Source organism: Micropterus salmoides, unplaced genomic scaffold (assembly GCF_014851395.1).
Source record: "Micropterus salmoides isolate LMB-PRFRI ecotype aquatic unplaced genomic scaffold, ASM1485139v1 Ms_hic_scaffold_6, whole genome shotgun sequence".
In the NCBI taxonomy this organism is placed as follows: domain Eukaryota; kingdom Metazoa; phylum Chordata; class Actinopteri; order Centrarchiformes; family Centrarchidae; genus Micropterus; species Micropterus salmoides.
The window spans coordinates 20,273,875-20,300,142 of record NW_024044348.1 but is presented as its reverse complement, the minus strand read 5'-3'; the positions used below and the strand labels follow the sequence as shown (position 1 = coordinate 20,300,142).

Here is a 26,268-nt window from a genome sequence, read left to right as displayed (position 1 = left end):
GTGCTGTGTCAGTCACTGTGTCCAGCAGCCATCTCCCCCCCACCCCCTCTTAAAAGCACAACAAGCCTGTGATTGCTCCAGAGACTGGGGCAGTGTGCTGACAGCCCCTTTGCTGCTTGAATAATACAGTCCAGCTATGGGAGGTGAGACAAGGTGCCAAAGTCCAATTCACTTACGGGACTCAACAGCGCAAAAGCCTTTGGTTTACGGAAAAGAGGCATGAATTAATAATCACCTAATTGACTCTTAGGGGTTTTTTTCTACACTCTTGCGTTGCTTTTTGTGCTTTCAAACAAAAGCCCACCCTGTGTATCTGTCAGAGGAGGTTTGGTGTGGATGGGGGCTCTGTGTAATGACCAGGCAGAAGAGGTCAGGGTAATAGACAGACATTAAGGTCACTGACAGAGAGCGTCTCTGTGGAGGCTTACATGGGAATGGAACAAGTATTCTTAATCTAACAAGCCACAGAGGTTTTAATACAGAGATATACTGTAGTGTTAAGTCTTTATAAAGCATTATAAAAGCATTCAGGAAGCTCTTAAAAGTTCCACTACAGTCATACAGGGCCTCGTGATGAAACCGTGAATTCAAGAGTTACTTGGCCAGAGTATTATTCTTTTTTGAAAGATATTTTCACTACCTTTTGGGATTTTATTTTCTCTGTGCTGCTCTCAGTTGCCCTCACAGGTAATAACATCAGAAAGTAAAACTAGACCTCACCTCTAGTTGTTCAGATATGTTTCACATCCATAGCATTATCTCACTAGGGACTGTCCTTTTCTTGTCTTTCTTGACAGTCCGTATGTATCTATCTATCTATCTATCGGTCATTGGTTCTGATCACCTGCTCTTACAACAGTGTCTGATCTGCCATGTCAGTCTGTACGTAATGACCAAAAACAACCAAAAACTGTGATCTCTATTTCATTCACAGCTTTTCTATGTTTCGTTTTTGTTTGTTTTTTCATCACCCTTGACAAGGAAAGAACAGGATACATTGTATATTAGTCATGGTGCTGGTGATGGTGTCATGGTGTAGGATTCTTAAGAGAAGGCGATTGATCAGATTTACGGAGTCCAAATTGGCCGTGACGAGAGAGACTGCGTCTGAGTAAGCTTCCCCAGCCCTCCATCTGTCCTTCTCTCACACACACACACACACACACACACACACTCTCTCTCTCTCTCTCTCTCTCTCTCTCTCTCTCTCTCTCTCTCTCTCTCTCTCTCTCTCTCTCTCTCTCTCTCTCTCTCTCTCTCACACACTCACACTCACACTCACACTCACACACACACAAAAACATAAAACACCCTGAGCTAGAAGGCCGTTTTGGGCCCTTCTACAGTAGCTCTTCAGTGTCCTAGCGTAAACAGCCACATGTTTCACCTGGTGCTTATTGAATAATTGTGGAAGTGGAATATGCTTTTAATCAATTATGCTTATCCTCTTAATCATGAGGCTGAGAGGATACTTGTGTCTACTTAATCCATGTTTACTTTCTGTACTGTACGTATGTGCTTTATAGCTGTGGCACAAGCCCACATGTTACTTGTTCTTATTCAGTTCTTATACATGAAAATTGAGTGTTGAATTTTCTTTTTATTCGAGTCATTCCCAGCGAATGGCAAGTGTACTTATTGAAGTTGTATTAGCTGCTATACCTATTTCTTTCTGTCCATGCAAAATGTGATGCAGTGGAGATTTTGGTTTTGTTAACGCTGAAGAGCAGGTGCTTAACACTTTTGCAGTCTGATTCTAATACTTTTAACAGATTTTGTTGGGTTTAGGGTACTGTTTGGCTCATTTTCTTTTCCTCATTGCTGGTCCCATGACTTAGACAACAGTTCCTTCCCTACCTTGTATCCTTGAGGCTTTTGGTGAAAAGTCAAATGTTGTTTATGGTAATACTGCACCACTGAGATCTGTACGTAGGTGGGTAGGTAGGTAGACAGATAGATGAAGGAAGGAAGGAAGGAAGGAAGAAAGAAAGTGAAGGTGACAACAGATGTCCTTGTTTTCCTCGAGATGAGTTCAGGGGAAGAAGGAGTAGACTTAAGTGGAGTTGAGGAGGAGGAGGACTTGGTGAGGACAGTGCCATGACTGAGAGGTTAATGTCAGGGAATGGGAGGTTCCTTTTGTTTAACATTCCCTTTGTTTATTGGCGGATGTGTTTAATAGGATTGACTGTGACTGGACCCTAATGGGGCCTCCCTGGCTGATCCCGGTGTCTCTGGGAGATCTTGCAGGCTGCTCTGTCCAAAGCCAGGTCCCCCACTGGGTAATCAGCTCAACTGCCCTCGTCCTGATTGGAGCTGACATTTTAATGTCTGGAGCAGCGGCGTGGTCAGCCCTGCTTAACCTGACCCCCCACCAAACCACCCCTCCCCTATCAATGCCCTCTGTTCTCAATTTTCCCTTCTAGGACTGTACAAATCAGGCCAAATTTAACTCTTTATGGGTTTGTTAGTGGTTGGCAAGACACCTCCTTAAGTTTCACAGTGAACTCTTTCCACTGGTGACAAAGTGTGGTGCTACTACAGCTCCCCCATGCTGGCTCCATGTGGATTTAGCTCCTCTGTGACCCCGTGCTTAACTGAGTGCTCAACTATGATGCCTCTCTGTGTGCCACCTCTAGTTTCTCTTTTTCTTTATAAAGTGGAGTAGTTTTAAAGTGGTTCGCAGTGGCTCTTGTGGATTGTGAGGCCTTGCACTGCAGATGTGGAAATAAAAAGACGTGCTGTTTTGTTAACAGTGGTGTTGTTTGCCTTAAAAGGATTAGCTGTGTGATTCAGTTTGTGAGCTAGAGAAACACCTGAAGTAACTCTATAGGTGACTTGGAAATCTTTCCAAAGATTGGCAGCTATACCACAATGACTGCAGCCCTTTTTTACATTTCCACAGACTGCACACCAAAGCATGACTGCATCCTGTGTATATGCTTGGGTATGACTAGTCATTCTTTGAGCTCAATGGCATGTTTTTATGTCATGAAAATCTTCGAGTTAAATGAAAGCTTGTTGTCGTATGCAACCTAGCTTTGAGGAAATACCGAGATTTGCTCAGGGGTTTGAAAAGATCTTACTGTTGTCTTTTTCTCTTTGTCACAGTCCAACTACAACACACTGGAGAAGGCTTAGCTGGTTACAGAAATGCCAGTGAAACAGAAAATTTCACTGGCATTCCCCTGCTTATGGAAACAAAGAGTTTTCCAAGCTGGATTTTTTGCTTTTTGCTCCCGTAAAAATGGCCGGTTTGCTCTTTTAAAATGAATACAAATTTTGGCAGGGCAGAACTGTATTTGTTCTTAAGTATGCTTGTGCTACAGTATCAGGATCACTCAACTAGTAAAACAAAATGTTGTCACTGTAGAATGTACACAAGACTATAGCTTGAACAATAGTAATAATAATAACATACATTAGCTGACATTCTAGCATTATGTGTATGTGGAACATTAATAGCCATTAACTGTTATACAAGTTAGAAGTATCTGAAGAAAAGTAATTACAGAAGCAAGTTGTGTTTAAAGTTGAGTCTTTGACTGATGGGCATTCTGTACCCTTCTTACTGTATGATGAGGTTACAAGATGTTTGTGTACATTGTCTCAAGTATACAAACTTATGTGGACTAAAAATATGTGGTGGTGTGAAACCCAATGCATCCTGTGGCAAATTAATATTTTTGTTAGCTGTTCATGGTTTGTTATGTTGTATAATATCCTGACAAGCCAACATTAAAAGAGACAAACCATCAGAGCACATTGGCAGTGCATTTCCCTGCATGGGAGGACAAGTAAGGAGTGTGTGGTATTTTTTATGGGGAGACATACGGATAGATAACACTTTCTCTGCCCAATTCCCATTAAATGTCATTATATCACATTTAAGAAAGACATTCCAAAGCTCTTTATCCACAGTGTTATTGATTGACCTGCTCCCAGGCTGCCAAGTCCTCACCTTGTCTCGACATGTCTGCTCTCCTCTCTTTATTCCTGTGCGCATGTTCAGCAGTGTCCAGCCACTTGGAACGGCACCAGTCAGATTCCCCGATCCCCTCCAAAAGGCCCTCTTCACGGTCAGAGGCCTCCGAGAGCCCACTCTCCTCAAAGCGTCCCAGGACAGCTGAGAAGAGCGCTGTGGAGCAGGTAAGAGTTACAAACCACACAAATCTGATAACACTGACGTCTTCAGATGTTCATAAAACATGTTTTTAAAACTCTTTGAGTTAAGGGATTCATGCTTAAGGTTATCTCAATTACCAAGCCCTCATTATAAGCTTGAAACTTACACTTCAATTAAAATAAATTTTTAGTTATATGGTTAGTTATCTCACTGACCCTTTTTATATTATGCAGGCTTCTTTTTCATATCTACTAAAAATTATTTTTACCTTTCTGCTGCAGTTCGCTGCTAATTGTGTATAAGGTGGAAAATCAATATAGTATTTGACATATGAGAGCACTTTGAAGTGGGTGCCAAGACTCAGTGGTACTCAGTAATACACAGTTGTCTGTGATCAGAGGGATCTGCCTGCTTGAGGGAAGGGGGGCCCAGTCTTCTGCCTGATCTACAGCTCCTCTTCAAACAGGCCCACTGTGCTCACCGCACCAGTTTCACCCCATTAACCCTCTGTGTATCTGTTTTCCCCCCTCTCTCTCTTCCTCTGTTCCTGTCTCTACCTTCACCCAGATGTACCAGTGCCCCTACTGCAAGTTCACCAACACGGACCTAAATCGTCTCAGAATGCACGTGATGACACAGCACTCTGTCCAGCCCATGCTACGCTGCCCATTATGCCAGGACATGCTCAACAACAAGATCCACCTGCAGTTCCACCTCACACACCTCCACAGTGTGGCTCCTGACTGTGTTGATAAGCTTATTGCCACAGTAAGTCCTGCATTGGGTACTGGGTGGGTTGGGATAGATGAAGTGTTAACTCCATTTAATATTTGTTATTTCTCAGTCATCAATGCTTTTGGATTCTTTTCTTTACCAACCTGCATATTTGAAGGTAACCTGAAGTTGGCCTGTGTTTTGTTAGATTGGTATGTAGCCATCTTCCAGAACTATAGCAAATATCATGCATAAGAACTTTAGGTAATGCATTATCCAAAGTTTTTATAACTCAGGAAATGCAGTGGAGGAAAAGCAGAATAGATGGCCTTGCTGCCTGGGTAAGCTGTATTGTCTACATAGCACCAATTTAAGTTCTAATTCCAATTTCTCTATTCACTCTGTCCCATATTGTGCATTATCTCCGCAGTCATTCATATGTTGTGTTAGAGGCAAGGAAACCACAGCCAGTCAAAGCTGTGCTGCATAGGCCCCACAAATTGCTACTCATACACATTATGGCCAGTCAGTTTGCAGGCAGCGGGTTAGGTCAAGGACAAGTGTAAGGATTCAGCAATGCCAAGAAGAGTCACTCGCTCTTAATCAATCCCTTACCCTGGAGTGGCTGCCTAGCTGTGAGAACAATTGTCATTCCTGTCTCCTCTAAATTACCAACATTCAGTCCTTTATCAAACACAAAGAATGCTGTTAATTGTGAAATGGCTGCAGGCAATCCCATTGGCTCATTGGAAATGATTGGGCCTTTTTAAGTTGTATATTTTTCTCCTCTTCTCAATGTCTTAACGTGCCCATCATCAGAGAGCCCTTTTCCAGCTCTCTTCTAATCATAGTCATTTGGGAAGGGGAACTCATAATCTGTTTTTGTATTTTTTTAATCATTTCAAGATGAGCAGGTCTCGTAGCTCCCAGTTCATTTATCACTACATTGACATCCTTGCCTTGTCTGTGATGCTAGTCAAAACAAAGCCTATCATTCATTCATTATGAATATCTTAAAATAATGGTGACACAGATTAATCAAAACTTAATGAACCGTTTCCCTGTTTCAAGAAATTCTAGTATAAGTAATGGAAATGTTATTATTCACTACAAATCAGGCCAAAATCAAGTCTCAAGCAAAACACTGTTCTAAAAATGTTCAAGTCCACTCTTACAGGAAATAAGATCCATAATGTGTAGTGTTTGTAGCTTGTCATGTGATCTGAAGTTAGCTTTCGATCAGCTGCAATGCACTGGTGCACCCCTTTTCTACCTAGAGAGAATACTTTCTTTGCTTCCTTTAATGCTCATCAAGGGGAAATTAAATTTTATTTGCCCTGTTTTCTTGTAAATCACTGAGCAAATCTTTGTTCTGTTCTATCCTGTGAGGCTAAATAGCTTGCTGGACAATCACCGAGTAAAATATTGCTCTGTCTGCTGCCTCACCATCTTCATTCCCCATCTAGAAAGTAAATGGCAAGCACATTAGTATGGTAGACTGCAATATTTATTTCTTTTATAGAGGTAGTAATGTACTGAACCACTACAAGAGGACCGTGATAGAACAGAGGTAATATAACACACATTAAAGCTAGCACCTTTTTATAACTGCTGAATGCAGATGGAAAGGTACTTTATCCTGTTCACATGTCTAAGGAGAGGAGCCTAATTAATTCTGAAATAGGTGACTTTTATTTCTTGCCAAGCATGCATTATGATGCGTTCACTCTCCCCCTCTTCATCCATTCATACACCTATCCTCCCTTTCCACTCCATGTCTCACATGCCTCTGTCTCATATACTGCACATACATACAGCACAGTATATATATGTAACTGAAGCTATATATATATATATACACACACACACACACACACACACACACACACACGTATTCCTCCAGTCCTCACTCTATGTCTAATTTTCTGTCTGTGTAAGATAGGGGTAATGAAAATAATTGTGCTTCATTAATTCTGAGTCTGGCTAGATGATAGCCATACTGAACGATGTTTGCCAATTAGGCGGTTCAAATTAAAAGTGACCTTGGGATACTCTGCTCTTTCCACTAATCGCCTAATGAAGCAGTTGTCTAGAAACAGTCCACTTTGTAATGTAAATTATTGCTTTTTTTGTTTTGTGACTTTCCTGGCTGGTTGCATACATTTTTCACTTTTCATTTTGAAGAGAGAGAGAGCTAAAAAACAAGGAGGAAATGGCTGGATGTTTTAATGCTAAATTTATGACCACACTAACCATACAGTCCTGTACTTTGTGATGGAAAGCGTTAACTGTTCTACTCCTCTTGCTTGAGGATGATTTTGCTCCCTTTGGATCTGGCCTATAGGCTACTTGACATGCTACAGTGACGCTACGTTTAGCTGTGTTCTCACTGTGCCTATTAGAGGAAGCATATGGCACATAGGGTAAATTAACCAAAGAATCAACCATACAGATCTGACACTGCACTCTCTTACCTTTACTATTATTAACACATTTCTTATCATTATGAATTGATTGTGCTTACATACTGTATGTACAATAACGATTGTGCATTTGCAGTCCTTGATTTGAATATCCCTTTATTAGATCATTTACAGTGTAGACTGAGAGGAAGCACAGGGCGAGAGCCTGGGGAGAAGCAGAGTAAAGACGTGATAAAGTTCGCCATTCAGAATCGAATCAGGGACCTTGCAGTTACAGTGGAAGTGACACAGACGGCAGGTTTACCGGGATGCATTCTTTCAGATTTTTTTCCCTTTGGTCTCCTTCATATGAGATATCTTTATTTAATATTACTTGAAAAGACTACCTATAGGCCTTTAGGCTAACAGTGAAAGGTAAAGAATGTCTTAAAATTGAGGTTGAGCAGTAAAACAGAAGGGATAAGAGAAGAGATACTGTGGGGAGGGGTGAATTGAAATTCAGCATGTAGAGTGAAGCTGATTATTCTGTTTGTGAAGTTAATTGAAGGAAGGTGAAAAAGCGAGCGCCTCATTTTCCAAGCTCACCCAGTTTCTGCCGATTATTATTGTTAAATAGGGAACTGTTAATTAGTTATTTTGTTTCAGGTTTTGGGTGTGAAAAGAGACTATCTGAGGGGAAAATAGGAGTAAAGTTGAGGGAGAGCAGCAGGAATAAACGGAGGTTGCTGTCGTTCACACATGATTAACTCCAACCTTTCGAGAGCAGGGAGAACCTGGGTTCCTCGCTGTACTTTTTCAATCAATACTTATTCGTCCTTGAAATGTTCCAAATAGAAAAGGAAAAAGGAAAAAAAACTTATTTCTTCCCAATTTAAAATGCATAACTTCTCATCAGCAATGAAATTGTTTTTCTTTTACTTTACTGTTAAGGAACACATAGTCTCATTTAGCAATTATTCTTAAATGGAATCCTTCATTTAATTGGCACTTACATCTGTACCACTGAGAATACTGAAGTTAGCTTTAAAAGTGTAAGATGGCTCGGCATAGTGTAACTACTTTTTCCCCTTTGTCACAGTACTCATTTTTCAAGAGTTTTTTCATTAGTTCTATTTTATGAGTGCCACTTAATAAAGTGTTAAGCTAGCTGAGATACTCTCTGACATGAGGTCCATCATCCTAATTGGCTGCAGCGGATCTTAAATAGGCACATGCTAAAGCACAGGAGGGGAAACTTCATATTCTGAGAATGACAATCAAAGTAAATAGTATGGTCATGATTGTGTGTATGCACATGCACATATGTGCTTGTCAAGTGATTCATATAAAAATAGTAGCATACAAATGTATGAGGACTGTGTGAGAGGACTGTGAATGTGTCTTAAGTTTTAGGTTTAGTGTCAATTAACCTCAGTGCTATGTATACATGTAACAGTTACAGTATGCATTATTGATGGTAACTACTTTGTGTATCTTCTTGTTTGTGTCTCAGTTTTTCCTTTAATTCTTGAAACTAAAATATAAAATTACATTTTCACTCAGTGAGCTTATTCACACTAGAATTCCTTTGTGCTTTGTTTTTTCCAGGTAACAGCAACTGAAGCACTGCCAGCAAGCATGTTCATACCTGTACCTAGTCCAGACAGAGAGTCCCAGAGCACCCCTCATGCCACAGTCATCTCTAACTCTGAAGATACAAAGAAGCAAGCTGGTTAGTGTCTGACTCTGTTAGACATTTGGGGGTTACTTTAGAGTAGTTCACTTTCAACAAAAAACAATCTCTCTAAAAACATAAATGAATAACAGTAGTTAAAACCATGGGTTCTGTAATTCTGTAATGAGTTCATTTTCACATGGCATAAACTGGCGTAAAATGAGATTGAACTAAATTGTATCACTTTATAACTGGGTATGCATACACTGGTGCTATATGAAGTCAGTAGTTATTACAAAGACGGGAAATAACAAATCATCATTCAGGTATTTTAGTGTTTTACAAACAAATTGATGTCAGTAATGGTTTCAGTACATTTTTCTCACACAGCGTAATGAAAAACAAGGCCCTTTTTCATGCTTAGGCCTTTATTCACAACAAGACAATATGAATGATGGTTGGTATTCACAAGCCTTATAATTAGTCATTTCCTTTTCATTTTTTCCGTGCCTTTCCAAGAGTATTATCACGATGAGTGCTTTAAGGTCCTTTTTGGAATTTTGTAGGCACCTAATGAATTGCTCTCTTATTTTGGCTTATTCATCCACAGATGCATCAGATGCTGATGCAGAGAAGGGGGTGTCACTGCCTCCAGAAATAGCTGAAGCTCGCAAGTCACCTCTGGAAGATCAACAATTAGAGAGAGATGATGCCACAGGATTCCTGTGCTGGAAGAAAGGCTGTAATCAAGTGTTCAAGTCATCCAACTCTCTCCAGATGCACTTCAATGAAGTTCACAACAAAAGGCCCCAGTTGCCTGTTTCAGATCGCCATGTCTACAAGTACCGCTGTAACCAGTGCAGCCTGGCCTTCAAGACTGTGGAGAAGCTACAGCTCCATTCACAGTATCATGTGATCAGGGCAGCCACCATGTGCTGCCTCTGCCAGCGAAGCTTCAGAACACTACAGGCCTTGAAGAAACATTTAGAAACCAGCCACCTGGAGCTGAGTGAAGCTGATATCCAGCAGCTTTATGGTGGCTTATTGATGAATGGTGACATAATGGTAATGGGTGATCCATCCCTTGGTGAGGAGCATGGAATTCTGGGAGAAGATGATAAAGAAGGGGATGAAAGTGACCCAGAGGAAAAACAAAGCCCTACAGGTAGTGACTCTGGCTCACTGCAGGAAGATTCTGGATCTGAACCTAAACGTGCTTTGCCATTCAGAAAAGGGCCGAACTTTACTATGGAGAAGTTCTTGGATCCATCTCGTCCTTTCAAGTGCACTGTATGCAAAGAGTCTTTTACACAGAAGAACATTCTTCTAGTACACTATAACTCTGTCTCCCACCTGCACAAGGTGAAAAGGGCTCTTCAGGAGTCCACTACTGGCCAACCTGAGCCTACCAGCAGCCCTGACAACAAGCCATTCAAGTGCAGCACTTGTAACGTGGCATATAGCCAGAGTTCTACTCTGGAGATCCACATGCGCTCTGTTCTACACCAGACCAAAGCTAGGGCAGCCAAACTTGAAGCAGCAGGAGGGATCACTGGCTCTGCAAGTGCTACTGGTTTAAGTGGCGGAGGCTCCAGCACCAACACTTCAACATCTAGTCCAAGCCCAGCCAGCAACTCAACTACTAGCTCTGCCAACCACAGTTCTTCTGGGACTCAAACTGGTAGTAGTCTTGGAGGAAACCATATGAGCCAGACTCATAGCATTGAAACCCTGGGGAATTCTTCAGTGAGCTGCCATTCTTCACCATCTGAGAACCATGAAGTCAAAAAGTCCAAATTTACTGACATGCTGACTGCTAGGGGGCAACAACAACAACAGCAGCAACAGCAACAACAACAAACAACAACAACAACAACAACAACAACAGCTTCAGCAACAGCAATTAGCTCAAGCTCAAGCCCAAGCTCAAGCACAGCTTCAGCAAGAGCTCCAGCAGCAGGCTGCTCTTTTACAATCACAGCTGTTCAACCCAGCACTTCTGCAGCACTTCCCAATGACAACTGATGCACTTCTCCCCCTCCAACAGCAGCAGTTGCTATTTCCTTTCTACATCCCTGGAGCAGAATTTCAGCTGAACCCAGAGATCAACATCAGTAGCTCAGCACTTGGCCTAGCAGGATCCTCCACCTCCTCACTGCTGGAAGATCTAAAGAACTCAGCCCAGCAGGCCCAGCAGAGTTGCTTGCAGCAGCAGTTGATGCACCACCACCTTCAGCAGCAACATCAACAGCAGCAGCAGCAGCAACAACAACAACAACAACAGCAACAGCAGCAGCAACAACAACAGCAGCAGCAACAACAACAGCAACAACAGCAGCAGCAGCAGCAGTCTCAGGGGCAGATGGCATTGCTGCAGCAAAGTACGTCTCTCCTCCAGCAGGCTGAAAAAAAGCATAGAACCCACTCCTCTCAGAATGAGAAAGACAGAGAAATACAAAGAGAGAAGGACACAACTGAAAAAAATGAGGAATATTTTAACAGAGATACAGACAGCAAGTCAAAAGAAAAGAAGGACATTCAGCATATTTCAATAAACATAAACCATGATAGTGGCTTGCCTCCACCAAGGATTGCTTCAGATGCTCGAGGAAATGCAACTAAAGCCCTGCTGGAAAATTTTGGGTTTGAGTTAGTAATACAGTACAATGAAAATAAACAGAAAGCTCAGAAAAAGACAGCTGGACCTGCAGGATCAAGTGGTCCAGGTGGGATAACAAGAGTGGTGGACCCCATTGAGGGATTAGAGAAACTGGAATGTGAAGCCTGTGGCAAGCTGTTTTCAAACATACTGATTCTGAAGAGTCACCAGGAGCATATCCACCAGGCTTTCTTTCCATTTCGATCCCTTGAGAGATTCGCCAAGGAATACAGAGAGCATTATGATAAACTCTATCCACTGAGACCCCCTACACCAGAGGCTGCTCCGGCTCCGCCACCTCCACCTCCTCCACCTCCGCCTCCACCCCAAAGAGCTCCCACACCAAATATTCCTGTGTCCGCTGCCTCACTCACACCTCCGACTGTACCTCCCCCACAGCCACCAGTGACAATGGCACAAATTCCCATGCCAATGGATTTGCCCCTCTTCTCGCCACTGATGATGCAGTCTATGTCTCTCCAGTCCTTGCCCACTCAGTTGCCTCCGCAGCTACCATCTGTTGAGCCAAGCCTGGCCTCAGACCTGGCCCAGCTCTATCAACAACAGCTCACACCAGCCATGCTACAGCAGCAGCAAAACAAGAGGCCACGGACACGAATCACAGATGACCAGCTTAGGGTCTTGCGACAGTACTTTGATATCAACAATTCACCAAATGAGGAGCAGATTAAAGAGATGGCAGATAAGTCAGGGCTGCCACAAAAAGTCATAAAGCACTGGTTCAGAAACACCCTATTTAAAGAGCGACAGCGCAACAAAGACTCGCCATACAATTTCAATAATCCACCAACAACAACTCTAGAAGACTCAAAAATTGACTCTAAACCTCCTTCCCCTGAACCACAGAAACATGACTTATATGGAAGCAAGAGATCATCCAGGACTAGATTTACTGACTACCAGCTAAGAGTACTACAAGATTTCTTTGATGCCAATGCTTATCCTAAAGATGATGAATTTGAACAGCTCTCTAACCTTCTGAACCTCCCCACTCGTGTTATTGTTGTGTGGTTCCAAAATGCTCGCCAGAAGGCAAGGAAGAATTATGAAAACCAGGGTGATGGCGGAAAAGAAGGTGAAAGACGAGAATTGTCAAATGACCGCTATATCCGCACCTCAAATCTGAACTACCAGTGCAAGAAATGCAGTCTGGTTTTCCAGCGTATATTTGATCTAATAAAACACCAAAAGAAGCTGTGTTACAAAGATGAAGATGAGGATGGACAGTATGACAGCCAAAATGAGGATTCACTGGACTTTTCCCACGAATCTTATACTCCCTCTGGGTCTTCCTGTCACACCCCAATGCCCTCCTCTTCAAGTCTCTGTCCACTTCCACCCTCCACTTCAGCGTTTTCACACCTCCCATCTACTGAGAAAGAGGAGGCATCACCAGCAACCACCTCAAACCTCTATGATGAGAAGCCCAAGCAGTTACCAGAAATTTCTCCTGATCCACGAGAAAACCAAACCACTATTAAGCAGGAAATTGTGCATCAACCCCAGTCTGAGGCACAACACCATAAACCTCAAAGAGAAGAGAAAATTCAAACTATGTCCAGGCCCATCAAACACTCATCTCCTTCCTTCTCTCAGCAACAGCAGCAGTGTGGTCCCTCAGCCTCTCAGACAAGTCAGGCCTCATCACAAAGCTCTCACTTGAGCCTCAATGCGCACCTGACCTCTGCCACACAACAACTGGCACAACAGATGATCCAGTACCAGTGTGAGCAGTGCAAAATTGGCTTCCCCTCCTTTGAGCACTGGCAGGAACACCAGCAATTACACTTCCTTTCTGTGCAAAATCAATTCATCCACCCTCAATTCCTCGATCGTCCAATTGACATGCCTTTCATGCTGTTTGATCCCAGCAATCCACTGCTCGCAAGTCAGCTACTCTCCGGGGCAATGCCACAGATTCCCAGCAGCTCTGCCACCTCTCCGTCCACCCCCACCTCCACCATGAACTCCTTGAAGAGGAAGTTAGAGGAGAAAGCTGGCACTAGCCCAGGAGAGAACGACAGCACAAATAGCGGAGAAGAGCCACAGAGAGACAAGCGGCTCAGAACCACCATCACACCTGAGCAGCTAGAGATACTTTATCAGAAGTATTTATTAGATTCAAATCCCACACGTAAAATGCTTGACCACATTGCTCATGAGGTGGGGTTAAAGAAGAGAGTAGTGCAAGTCTGGTTCCAAAATACCAGAGCGAGGGAGAGAAAAGGCCAGTTTAGAGCAGTAGGGCCAGCTCAAGCTCATCGTAGGTGCCCTTTTTGTCGAGCTCTTTTTAAAGCAAAAACTGCCCTTGAAGCACACATTCGCTCTCGTCACTGGCACGAAGCCAAACGTGCTGGATACAATTTAGCTCTCGCTGGTATGTTACCTGAGCACGAAGGTATGCAGATAAAAATGGATGCTCTAGAGACATCAAGTTACTCACAACTGGCTCCATCAAACAGTGATGGACAAAGCTCATCCATGTCACCAGTGAACAAAGGCATGGATTTGTCTCCCAGAGCTCTACTGAGCCCTTCATCCATTAAAGTTGAGGGGATGGAAGATTTTGAGAACGCAACCATGTCATCTGTGAACCTCAGCTTTGATCAAAGCAAACTGGATAATGATGACTGCTCTTCTGTGAATACAGCCATCACAGACACAACCACAGGTGATGAGGCCAATGCTGATAATGACAGTGCTGATGCAAAGCACAGCCAAAATAGTGGTGATTACCTGTCTAAGTCTGGGGGCTCAGCCCCGATCCTTGAAAATGATGACCAGATGTCCTCAGGGCTGGTAAGCCCTGCAACAAGCTATTATACCAAGGACTATGAAAATGAACATATGATTGACCACAGTGAGACGTCCAGCCTGGCTGACCCTTGCTCACCAAGTCCTGGAGCATCAGGTACCAGGAGCATCGACAGCGGAGATCGACCTGGCCAAAAGCGCTTCCGAACCCAGATGACTAACCTCCAGCTGAAAGTCTTAAAATCCTGTTTTAACGACTACAGGACTCCCACTATGCTGGAATGTGAGGTACTTGGCAATGACATTGGACTTCCAAAGCGGGTGGTTCAGGTATGGTTTCAAAATGCTCGTGCCAAGGAGAAAAAGGCAAAGCTCAACATGGCCAAGCACTTCGGAATAAATCAGACATCCTATGAGGGTCCGAAGACTGAATGCACTTTGTGTGGTGTTAAGTACAGTGCTCGTCTCTCTGTTCGTGATCACATTTTCTCCCAGCAACACATCTCTAAGGTGAAGGATACCATTGGCAGCCAGATCGATAAGGAAAAAGAATACTTTGACCCAGCCACTGTCCGCCAACTTATGGCCCAGCAAGAGATGGACCGCATTAAGAAGGCCAATGAAGTTTTAGGACTGGCACAGCAGCAGGCCATGCAGCAGCAGCAGGGGATGTTTGATAACCCTGCAATGCAGGCTCTGAATCTTCAGTCAGCCTATCCAAATCTGCAAGGCATCCCACCTGTCCTTTTGCCAGGGGTTGGCAGCCCCTCTCTTTCCAGCTTTAACTCATCTAATTCAGGTACGTCATCATTAACCACAATACACACATATTGAACTTAAAAGTGAAACCTAGTAGTAACAGTACAACACTAGAGCACAATATTTCTTCTCTTCTTAAAATAAGCTCTCTTCCCTGTCTGTCACATGTACTCATTTACGCACTGTAGAATGTGTAACATAATGTAATGGCCTTTTGCCATTGTTGACACTAAGTACACAGTCTACCTTAACTTTCAAAATTTGTAAGACCAACAAATCCTACCACAGAGTGAATAAATGACACTCTGAGTGACTTTGACATTGTGAAGATTACATGAGCTTATTATTGTTCACATACTTTCTTTCATTTACCTTGTCTGTGTGTATATTATATCATGAAACAATAAGTTTTTTGTTATACTTGAATAAACCTTTAACAAATAACTGTACATCTATCAAAGAAATATACCTATTAATTCTTACATTTTTGTCTGTATTTGAAAAATTTCCAGCTTTAACTCCTCCAAAACCTTCAAACCTCCTGAACATGCCTGGTGCCAGTGTTCCCTCACCTAGTCTCCCCACATCCGGATTGCCCAACAAGCCTCCCTCCTCATCGTCTCTTGCCGCATCCAGCCCAGCCCAGCCCAACACATCTGCTTCCCACTCAAGCCCCACCTCCACATCCAACTCCACTTCCTCAACCACCCAGTCTGGCTCCCGGCCTGAACCCCCCAAAGAACGTGATGCTGAGAGGGTAAGAGAGAAGGAGAAGCCCAGGGAAAAGACAGAGAAGCCCTCAACCCCATCATCAACTGGAAGCACCCCTGCCCCTTCAACTTCTGCTGCCAGTGCCAAGAAGGAGAAACCAGACACAGCTGTACCTGCCACCTCTATGCCCACACCTGGCATGGAGTATGTGGTGGACCCTGCCCAGCTTCAGGCCCTGCAGGCTGCTTTGGCATCAGACCCCACAGCTCTCCTCACAAACCAGTTCCTGCCCTACTTCATGCCTGGCTTTTCCCCATATTACACCCCACAGATCCCTGGGGCTCTCCAAGGAGGTTACCTGCAACCAATGTATGGTATGGAAAGTCTCTTCCCTTACAACCCAGCATTGTCACAAGCACTGATGGGCCTGTCTCCAGGGTCCCTGCTGCAGCATTACCAGCAATATCAGCAGAGCTTGCAGGAGGCACTACAGCAGCAGCAGCGGCAGCTTCAGCAGATCCAGCAACCCAAGGTGAGCCAAACTCCAGTTCCCCCTCAACCCTTGGGGGATCGCAAAGAATCTGCCAAAGATCAAGTGAAAACAGAGCAAAAGGGCAACCCCCATAGTGAACCCCCTACTTCCTCTTCATCCTCCTCCTCCTCTCATAAAAAAATACCCCCTGAGCAGAATGAGATGGATGGCAAAGCTGTGGACCCCCATCTAGACCAGTACATCGTCCCCAAGGTGCAGTATAAAGTGGCATGCCGCAAGTGTCAAGCAGTTTTCACCAAGGAAGAAGCGGCTATTACCCACCTTAAATCTAACTGTTTTTTCGGTCAGTCTGTGGCAAACCTGCAAGAGATGTTGCTGCGTGTCCCCGGTGGCGTAGGTGCAGGGGTTGGAAGTCTCTATGACTGCCTGGCTTGTAACACTACGTTGGATGGGGAGAAAGCACTCAGTCAACACCTGGAATCGGCATTGCACAAACACAGAACAATCAAGCGATCAGCCAGAAATGCCAAAGAGCACGCTACTAGTTTATTACCTCACTCTTCAGCCTGCTTCCCCAATCCTAACACCGCATCTACCTCGCAGTCTGCCACTCATCCCATCAGCAGCCCCCCTCCCCCGCCAACATCATCGGCCACCATGCCATCCTCTGCTGTCTCCTCTTCCCTGTGCTCCTCCTCTACTACCCCACTCAACACCACAGCTGCCGGCAAACCATGGCCCCAGGCCGCTTTCTCCAGAGCTTTAGCTGGGAAGCCCAATGCCAGTCCCTCCTCTTCTTCCTCCTCTTTTCCTCCAATGTCCTCACCTTCAACGGTTACCTCAAGTTCATTGAGCACCTCAGGAGTTCAGACCTCGATACCAACAGACGTCTTTACCGACGAGTCTGACTCTGACAGCAGTCAGAAGTCAGCAGACAGGCTGGGCAGGACGGCGGAGGAGCCGCAGCAGCCTGGCTTTGTCAAAGACAGTAGTAGTTGTAGTAGTAATCTTGCTAGTGTAGGAACAGACTCCATCAGATTGTAAAAGAGCTTTCAGTGATGGACAATATTTAAAAAAACACTAAAAAAGACAAAAAAAAATCACAAATGGAAAAAACATAAAAAGCAGCAATGTTAAAAATACATTAAAAGTATACAAACCAATTTCAGAAAAAGATGTGTAAAGACTAACTGCAATTCCAAAGCTTGTAACCAAAAATTTTAATGTTAGTGGATTGTTTTCCCATATCAACATGCTGGTTTTCGTTTTGTTGTTTTTGTTTTACTCAACTGAAATACATGCATACTAATATATGAGAATAGAAAAGATCGCTGCAGTTATGTTTTGGGTAATGGTAGAGGAATGCTGTACTGTATGGCAATGGACTGCCTCAAAGTTGACAAACGGCCCAAGAACCCTTTTGAAGAAATACGAGTCAACAAGCTGTCCCTTTGTTTTGTAATAATTTCTACTTAATAGCACAGTCACAAAAAGCCAGTATGTACTGTATGGGAGAATAGTCTATCAGTTTTCTTGCTATTTAAGAATTCAGATACCAATGGCTTGCAAAAGTAAAAGAATAATGTAATGTCTATTTTATTCTCAGGTCAACAGCTCACAGATGTTTTTCTGTTACAGAAATCCATGTTTTACACCTTTTGTTTCCAACAGGAGAACTTGATTTAATAGCTGAAAGTTTTAAGTTGAATGAAATTTTTAATAAGGCATTGTGTCTGGGCATTCAAAAAGGATAAATGATTTGCTGATTTTGACATTAGAAATCCTTTTAAATGGGGCGGGGGGGTCACAATCTCATTCAGACAAGGAGAGCATTGCAGACATAAAACCGGGCGATAAAAAGAGTTTTGATTAAAGAAAAACAACCTTCTGTATTTATGATAGATATGAACATTTTTGGTGTTAAGTAGATTGTCGCATTGGAAATGAATTTAAACAGTATGGTAGGTTGAAAAAACGTTGTGTACATTTAGCTTTTGTATTGTCCAACTTTAAGACGCTTCATTTGATGTTGTCTTGGTCATTCCGATAGACTAGATTATGGACAGGTAATTTATCTCAACTTTATTTCTGTCTTATTCTGGACTTCTTGGGAAACATTCACCCTAATGCCCCACCTGACAAGGCAGGATCCTCCTTTAGAATTATTTAAATTTTATGGTTTGGTTGGTATTGCACTAACCAAAACAAAAATGATCCTGGGTGAAATATTGAAAGTTTTATTTAATTTAATTTTTGTGTTACCTTTGTGCACTTATCACTGTCTGACTCCGATTTCTCACTCTACTTGTTCCTCTCTTCGCACTTATTTTTCTCTGCCCTCCTGTGTTTGTAGATATGTACACTACAAAGCAGGTATTTTGTTCTTCATGTAGTGTGGCTACAGTCTTTATTTTCATTTTGACATTTATGTTGCCATAAATGAAAATGAAAAAATAATACTAATAATAATTCTCACGCTTTAAGACAAAAAGAAAATCCAAAGACTAAACACTTTCACCATTGGTGCATAAATATGAGAAAAGAGGCTTCTTTATACTTGAGAATTTGTTGCTGTTTTTAGAGGAAAGAAAACTAAGTTTTAAAAGATAAAGGAGTACGCATCAGAGTTGCCGTTTTTGCTTCTTTGCAAGCAAACAGGTGGCTTTTTTACGTAAATACCAAAAACCAAAAAGGGCCCTTGTCCTTGCATTGTGGAGTAGCACCGTTACAGAGCCATTGCAGTTTGTAAGATAGAGGTTATTAATCTTTGTTTGACTTTTTTGTCACATTCAAATGTCCATTTTTTTAAAGAAAATGTATAAGGTCTGGTCTTCAAGGACATACGTTTTGCTGCTAATGTAGAATTTTGAAAGAAAAAAAAGTACCTAGATGCATGCTCATTTTGCTTTTGGCTAAGCTTTAATTAAAACAAACAATAAACCAATTTCTTGCCTCTGCAACACCTTTTTTTTCTTGTTGCAAAAATGGAACTTTGAAGACTGTGAATATATGTTCCAAAGGACATTTTGCCGATTTTCTTTTTGAACAGACCAATGTTTAAAGCCAATGATCTATAACGTTTGTAAAGAACAGTGCATTCCAAATATCACAATGGATTTTTCTTAAGCAAGGACTTGTCCTATTTCCTTTAATTGCTTTTAATTGTCACAATCTATTTTTTTCCCTCATATTTAAAGTGACTGTAAACTGTTGTGTAAATTTTTGCATCATTGGTTGCTGAACAAAGTGACCTCCATATGTCATTTTGTGCTGGCATGGAACATTGCTGAAAATCCCTCCATCCAGTCAAGGTTGTTGCTCACTTGTTAAGCAAGTAATAGTGGTTACCAAAAAATGTATATAATACATCTGGTACTGATGCGTCTCATAGGTTTAGTAACATTTATGACAGTCAACATACAAGTAGTCTCGGAGGCAAATGCTGGCTGTATTGCTGAGGTGTTCTTGCCCCCTTCCTGGGAAATCCACCAGTGACTTGTCCCATGTGTCTGCAGGATGCCACTTCCACGCATAGATTACAGGTTTTTAAGGGATACCTTCATTCCAAAGCATTATTTCTGGAAAAGTTTTTCTGGAAAAAGTTTTTTTGAAGATGTCCCTTGATTTCAAATAGCTAGGATGCTTTCATGTCCAAAGAAGTCACCCACTTAATTTTATTGCAATGGAAATGGATGTGCATAGGTACCCCAACCCTTTCACTGATGATCCGATTAACTAAAATTTGTATTTTTTCAACCAAAACCAAGACATATTTGAATTTGTGAAGACCTACTTTTTGGCCACTATTGTATAGCCAATATATTCGCAATAATGAATACACAACAAAATCTAAAAAGTGTGTTTAAAGTGCTTCATCTTGCAGAGCAATGTGATTTGGTGTTAATACTACAGCATGCTGTTGAAAGTCAGGAGATTTTGTCTGCAAGCTTGCTATTTCTCTGAAGTCCAGTTCCCTGAAATACTGTTCATATGTACTTTCTTATTTGTTGAAAATTCTTAAGTTGTACAGTTTGTCTCTAATATCTTTGCTTTATTTTCATTTTTCAGAAAATGTCAGACATGTATTGTTATTAAGTATTTGTATTTTATTTTAGTTTCTGTATATTACTTTTTATCATAAATTAACACTAGCTTTAATTTGAATTGTTGAAATTACAACACAAAAACAAAAAATATGACCTGGCCACTTTATGGTGTGATAATGTCCTTTTATATTCATTGTCTCAATGATAATGTATGCTCTCTTATTTCCAAAGTGTAATCTTTTGGGCTCTTTTGTGAAAGACAAAGTTGAGGTCTCTACATCAGATTCAGCCAGCATGGACTCTGTGTGTGTGTGTGTGTGTGTGTGTGTGTGTGTGTGTTTATTTCATAAGAGCCAGCATCAATTAAATTTTTTCTTGTTTGCCTTTTATTTTTTATGTTTCACACCAAAACAAACTGAACCACAAACCTGGATTATGAATAACTGAAATTTAGAAAATCAAATTTTAAAGATAATGATTAGAAATGAGAATGATCATACTGAAGCACTGAGCAGTTTTTACTTTGATTGAATATATGAATGTGGCCAAAGCTTTATGCAGTTGAAACAAAAAGAAAAAAATTACAAGTTGTGCCCCAGATAAGTGTATATTTTATTGTGGCACAAGACGCTATTGTGGATAATTGGATCCACTGACTTACATTGGGATACTTGATTTTAATGGACATTTACAAAGAGAGAGATAAAGACAAGGTTTTGCTGTAGAGGTCATCTTTTGCCCACTGTGAAAACAAACGTGTACCTGTATACAGATATAGATATATTTAAAACAAGACATCAAACTTTTTTTGTTTTTGAGATGAAGAAGGAATGAAAAGAAAAAGGACTCTGGGAAGCTTTGGAGATCTTGTTAGGAGGACATGAAAGGCTGTGGGCACACCAAAACTGGGCATGGGAGCCAAAGGCAGGCTCAAAACAGCTTTAAAACCACCTCCATATTTGATTACTGACAACTCTGTAATGGGAATGGACTCTGGAACCAATGGACATGTGTGACACAGAGAGGAAAGTCCTTAGATGAAACTGAACTTAAGTGGCTCCAGCTGCCTCTTTCTCCTTTCTGTCTGTCTCTTTATTTCTCCAGCTCTGCCTCTGCTTCTGCTCTTTGATGGACATTTTCCAAATTTCAGGACAGGATGGACAGAGATGCTTGCTTCATTTCTCCCAGTTCATTCATTTCCTTGTACTTGTCTCTGGTTGACAAGTAAAGCTCTCCAGTCAAATGGCGGCTCACCCCTCTCTCTGTTGATTACATAATCTAAAAAGAGAAATGAGTAACAGAGAGAGGGGACGGGTTCTCAAAGCTGTCATTCTTAAAGAGGCAGTTACACTAAAAAAGCGTATTAACCAAAATTAACAACCAAACTAACAACCAAACAACCATTTGCTCCAACTTCAAAGATGAACTGTTACTTGGAGCTCTCTGTTCCTTTTGTGACTTCTGGTGCCACAATGTTTTTTTATGCTTTTAGTTTTTCTTTTCGTTTCCTTGAATTACTCCTCCTTCGAGCCTCATAAGCATGGCTCTGTGGCTCCAGGCAGCCCATCCGAGGGTAGAAAAAAACAGCCTTGCAATGTACAAAAAAGAGCAAGTTAAACCAAAAATGTTGTTCTTGATGTCTTTTCTATACTGTAGTCTTGTTAGCTTTTTTGTTACTGTAATTATATGATGAAGATTTCCAAACTGTACCAAATTACATGGAAACTAACATACATACAACCACATGGAACTTCAGACTTTTAAAGAAACTTTTGTCACAAAACCTTGTTGTCCTAGTTAAGTTGATTGTAGATGGTAATTGAATATACTCCTTTGAAAATATTTCATCAAGTATGTTTCTTGCTCATTGTGATACATTAAAAAAGTATGAGCATACATTTCACCAGTTTGGACTCCTCTTTGTTGTGGTGTGTATAGGTTTTGTTTGAACCTTAAAGGTCCAGCCAGAATTTTTAACTGTATTTTGACCATATAGATTACATATGTGTTTATATAAATCATAAGCAACCTTTTGGTAAATTTTTGTTACATTTGAGTTACTTTTTTAGACTTACTATTATTATGACAGTAAACAAATACACATTTCAGTTATTTACATAATTACATAATTATTTGTTTGTTGCTTGTTTTTGTGTATTTTTGATTTATGAATTACACATTCTGCCCCATGACCCTGTATGCAGGATAAGTGGTTGACGATGGATGGATGGAATTACACATTCTAAACCTGTGTTTATGACTTTGTCCTGATCAGGATCAGTGATTGTGCCTTTACGTAGAAAACATTAGAAAAAACATTTAGCAGGGTGCATTACAATTACAATGTAATTCTATATTTTCAGTGGCACAATTGGTATTGCCGAGTGTATTATTTCTATCAACACTACTACTACTGATGCTACTACTCATTTAAAGGCACTATCAGTTAAAAAAAAAAAAAAAAAAACTCAAGTAACACCTAGTGGCAGGCTTAGAAAACTACAACAGAAGCAATTGCGTGGTTACTTCAAGTTTGCCACCTATTAGTTAACTGATTCTGTTCCTAAGAAATAAGACCAAGGCTGCATATCATAACATGTCTAATTAATTTATCTCAAAGCACTGTTTTTTCCATTGCGCGTATACAAACCTCTCCAAACCACACTGTTTTTGCTGCAAGTAAAAGTTAGCATGTCTTCCATTCAAAATGCATTCAATTGCAGTATAACCCAGCAAGTAGCTTGCAAGACAAGGCCCAATGAGATTACTGCTGGATGTTTGTAAAATATTACCATATGAGGCGAGGCTGGCTGAGCTGAAATTTGCTATGTCACATTAAAAACCAAATTAAGCCTAGGTGGCTAACATTTGCTACATTGTCTGCCGGTATGATAAATTAAGAGCTAAGTGTATTTTACAGAATCTGAGTCTGCCTCCACCTTTCAAATGCTGCACCGATGTTCACTCTGGAAAAACGATACAAAGTGCACAGTACGCAGTGGGTAGTTCAGGGGGCCTGGGATGCTGGACCATTCCCAATGAAAACAGAGCGGGTCCAGTTCTGCCTGTTAAGCAAAATTGAATTCTCAGCAAACACTGAGGTGCAGTAACAGAGGTACTGGCATTGTTCAGCAACACTTGTGAGCGCCCACTTATATGTTATGATCAATTTGTACCAAGAGTCAGTAAGATGTTACTGATTGTACCTTTAAATATCCTGTGTTGTTAAAATTATAATGGCTTAATTCTGTAACACACTATGTAGAGTGATCTTGTCAGATCACTTCAGCCTCTGAAATTCTATATGCCCATGCGTTATTATTTAGACAACTGGTAAGGAAATACCCTCACCTAATTGATACATTTTAAGCAACAACTGTGAACTTCATAATTAGAGGTGGCTGTGTGCAACTATTATAATCAGAAGCTCTGACAGTGAAGCTTTGAAAGTTCAACATAAATGAGATGCATTGCAAGGAGTAAAAATTAATAAAAGAAGAAATGGTTCTTAAATCATTTCTGTTAAAAGTCAAAAGTGTATGTATGGGCAAGTCTAAAATGACTATTTGGTCAGACAGGTTTTAGTTAGATATAATGACAACAACCACGTTTGTTACATGTTCCCTAAAGGAGTGAGCTGATACTATTGCATGATTTTTGAACTTCTGTATAGCTCATAGAATATGGCTGAATTGTATACATTAAACTCATTCTCAACAACTTTGTTAAAATGATGCCACTTTGTAAGGAAAGTATGAATCCAGCCCAAGTCTGAGGAGCACCAAACCTCACCCTAAAGAGAGTTTAAGAAAGAAGCCATCCTGTGTCAAGCAAGAGGCGAGATTCATTGGCCATGTTGAGCCAATTAACACGCAAGGGCACATCCCGAATGAATTAAAATCACCCTAATCCGATCAGTGTGAAAAGCAAGGCCATTTCCTTCACAGGCCTGGACCAGATGGCACTCACACTCAGATGCTACATTGAAACAGGCCAGGCCCAGTCACACAGTGTGAAATTGGGTTAGTGCCTGAGTTTAACATAGGCCCTGGGCAATGTGAGCTCCCAAAACCATTCTCCCCTGGCCTAAAGGTACAGGGCCCACCATGCCAATCTTTGGTCCCATATTTAATTATCATTCTCAATGCACCACACTAACTCACAAATTTCAGTCAGAGGTGGAGCTGACAGCTTCCTAAATTCATTTGTCTACTTAGACCAGTCAACCTTTTACATATCCCAAATAGTCTCTGACATACCACAGAATGTTCTCTTTTGTAGCACACAAGACTAGCACAGCCCTGTTGGATAGAATATCACATTTTTGTACACTGTGACCCGAGCTGGGTGGCGTTACCATGCTGAGGCCTAAGATCTTGCTTTGTTGGAAAAATGGCTTGTTGGGGTTTCCAGAGCTCTTTAGTATCAGCTTTCAACCATTGCAGTGAATAAATGGTACAAATGTTAGATGATTCTCATCAAAATGACTATAAAAGCAGTGGGTGTGCTATGTCATCTTGGTCCTTGTCGTAAATAAAAAACATATCGCTCTTATGGTTGTTTGGCTTAGGGTTGGTAATACCACTTGACACCACAATGGCAGAGAGGAGAAACTGTAAGGGAAACCACACATCCCAGCATCCAATTCCACACTGCTATGGTCAGCGCATCCTGCCTCTGTCTTAGTCAATAGAGCGGAGTCAACCCTGCCAGTGTGTCCTGTTCTACGGTCTTCACAAACACTCAAAAATGTTATGCAATGAAGCTTCCTTAAATTGTCAGTGGCATACAGTATAAGGAAATCGCAAAAGTATGTAGACTTTAAGCCAAGTGTCACTCATACTAAACCTGTTGAAGGCTTTAGGAAAATGTTGAATGTAGAATTGTGTGTAAACTGTTCCGAACTGCACTGAAGTAACAAATTGGAGTGTGTCAGCAGCAGCAGACACTGTGGACATACTGAATACATTTGTGACTAAGCCAATGAAAGACCTAGCTAAGCTGGGCTGCTTTGCACATGAGCAGTTGCCACTGTCAAGGGTTAACCCCTGACTGACACTGAAACAACATAGATGACCGGGAAGAACAGAAATTTCACCGGCAATCCCGAAAGCCACATAGTTCTTCTTTCCGCATAACATGTCTACTGCTCCTCTCTGTTTTCCACCCCCACATATACCTCTTTGCCTTGCCACATTGTCTTCTTCCCCTATCAATGTCAAAGGCAAATTACACTACAGCCTTGAGGACAGGTCAAACTAATTCAATCTAATCTGTCAGATAAAATGATGGGTGAGTGAGGATCAAAGGGAAATTGAATGGGATGAAATAATTAAAAGGGAAGACTCAGTTTCTTTTGAAAGATAGCCTAAAGTTTCCTGATTCAAAATGGGTTGACCCATCTTCACATCACTTCATACTGCATTCCCAGGGGGGAAAAAACTTTCATATCTTTACCCCCACCTGTGCTGGTTAAGTGAGTTGCTTAAAACCCCACTGCCTAAACCGCACCTCACTGGTGTCCCTCCTACCCACATGGGATTCATGCTGGAGAAGGTGTAGAGGGTGTCTTGGCAGGCTCTGGGACTTGCCGAAGCATTTCTTGTCTTCTGAACACAGGATCAGGTGTCACCATTTTCCCAGCACCTTCTGGTTCTGTTTAACAGGAAATGAGGTCCATCAGAAGAACTCTGGCCAAAACTGAGCCAGAATGAGTCCTGACAGGCAGGAATATTAGCCTGTGACGGCAGTCAGTAATTGAATGATCGCCCTCCCCCCTCTCACTCATAATGAAGAGAATATGTGCTGGGAATGTGTTTGTCCTTCTTCATCCTTCGTCTGCCCTTTTCCTTTCCTCTTTTCCCCCCTTTTCTACCCCTTAATAAATCATTTGTGGGGGCAGAAATAAGGG

The 26,268-nt window shown here is 41.6% G+C and overlaps 1 protein-coding gene across 1 annotated transcript in view; it reads left to right on the top strand.

Annotated features, from left to right (window-relative positions):
- The window catches only part of zfhx3 (zinc finger homeobox 3), a 113,810-nt gene extending 91,552 nt beyond the window's left edge, over window positions 1-22,258 (top strand). The window contains 6 exon segments of the mRNA XM_038700886.1: window positions 4,010-4,146; window positions 4,691-4,891; window positions 8,848-8,971; window positions 9,525-10,774; window positions 10,776-15,147; window positions 15,620-22,258. Coding sequence (XP_038556814.1) covers window positions 4,010-4,146; window positions 4,691-4,891; window positions 8,848-8,971; window positions 9,525-10,774; window positions 10,776-15,147; window positions 15,620-17,355 — 7,820 coding nt within the window. The 3' untranslated portion in view covers window positions 17,356-22,258.
- The last annotated feature ends 4,010 nt before the right edge of the window (window positions 22,259-26,268 follow it).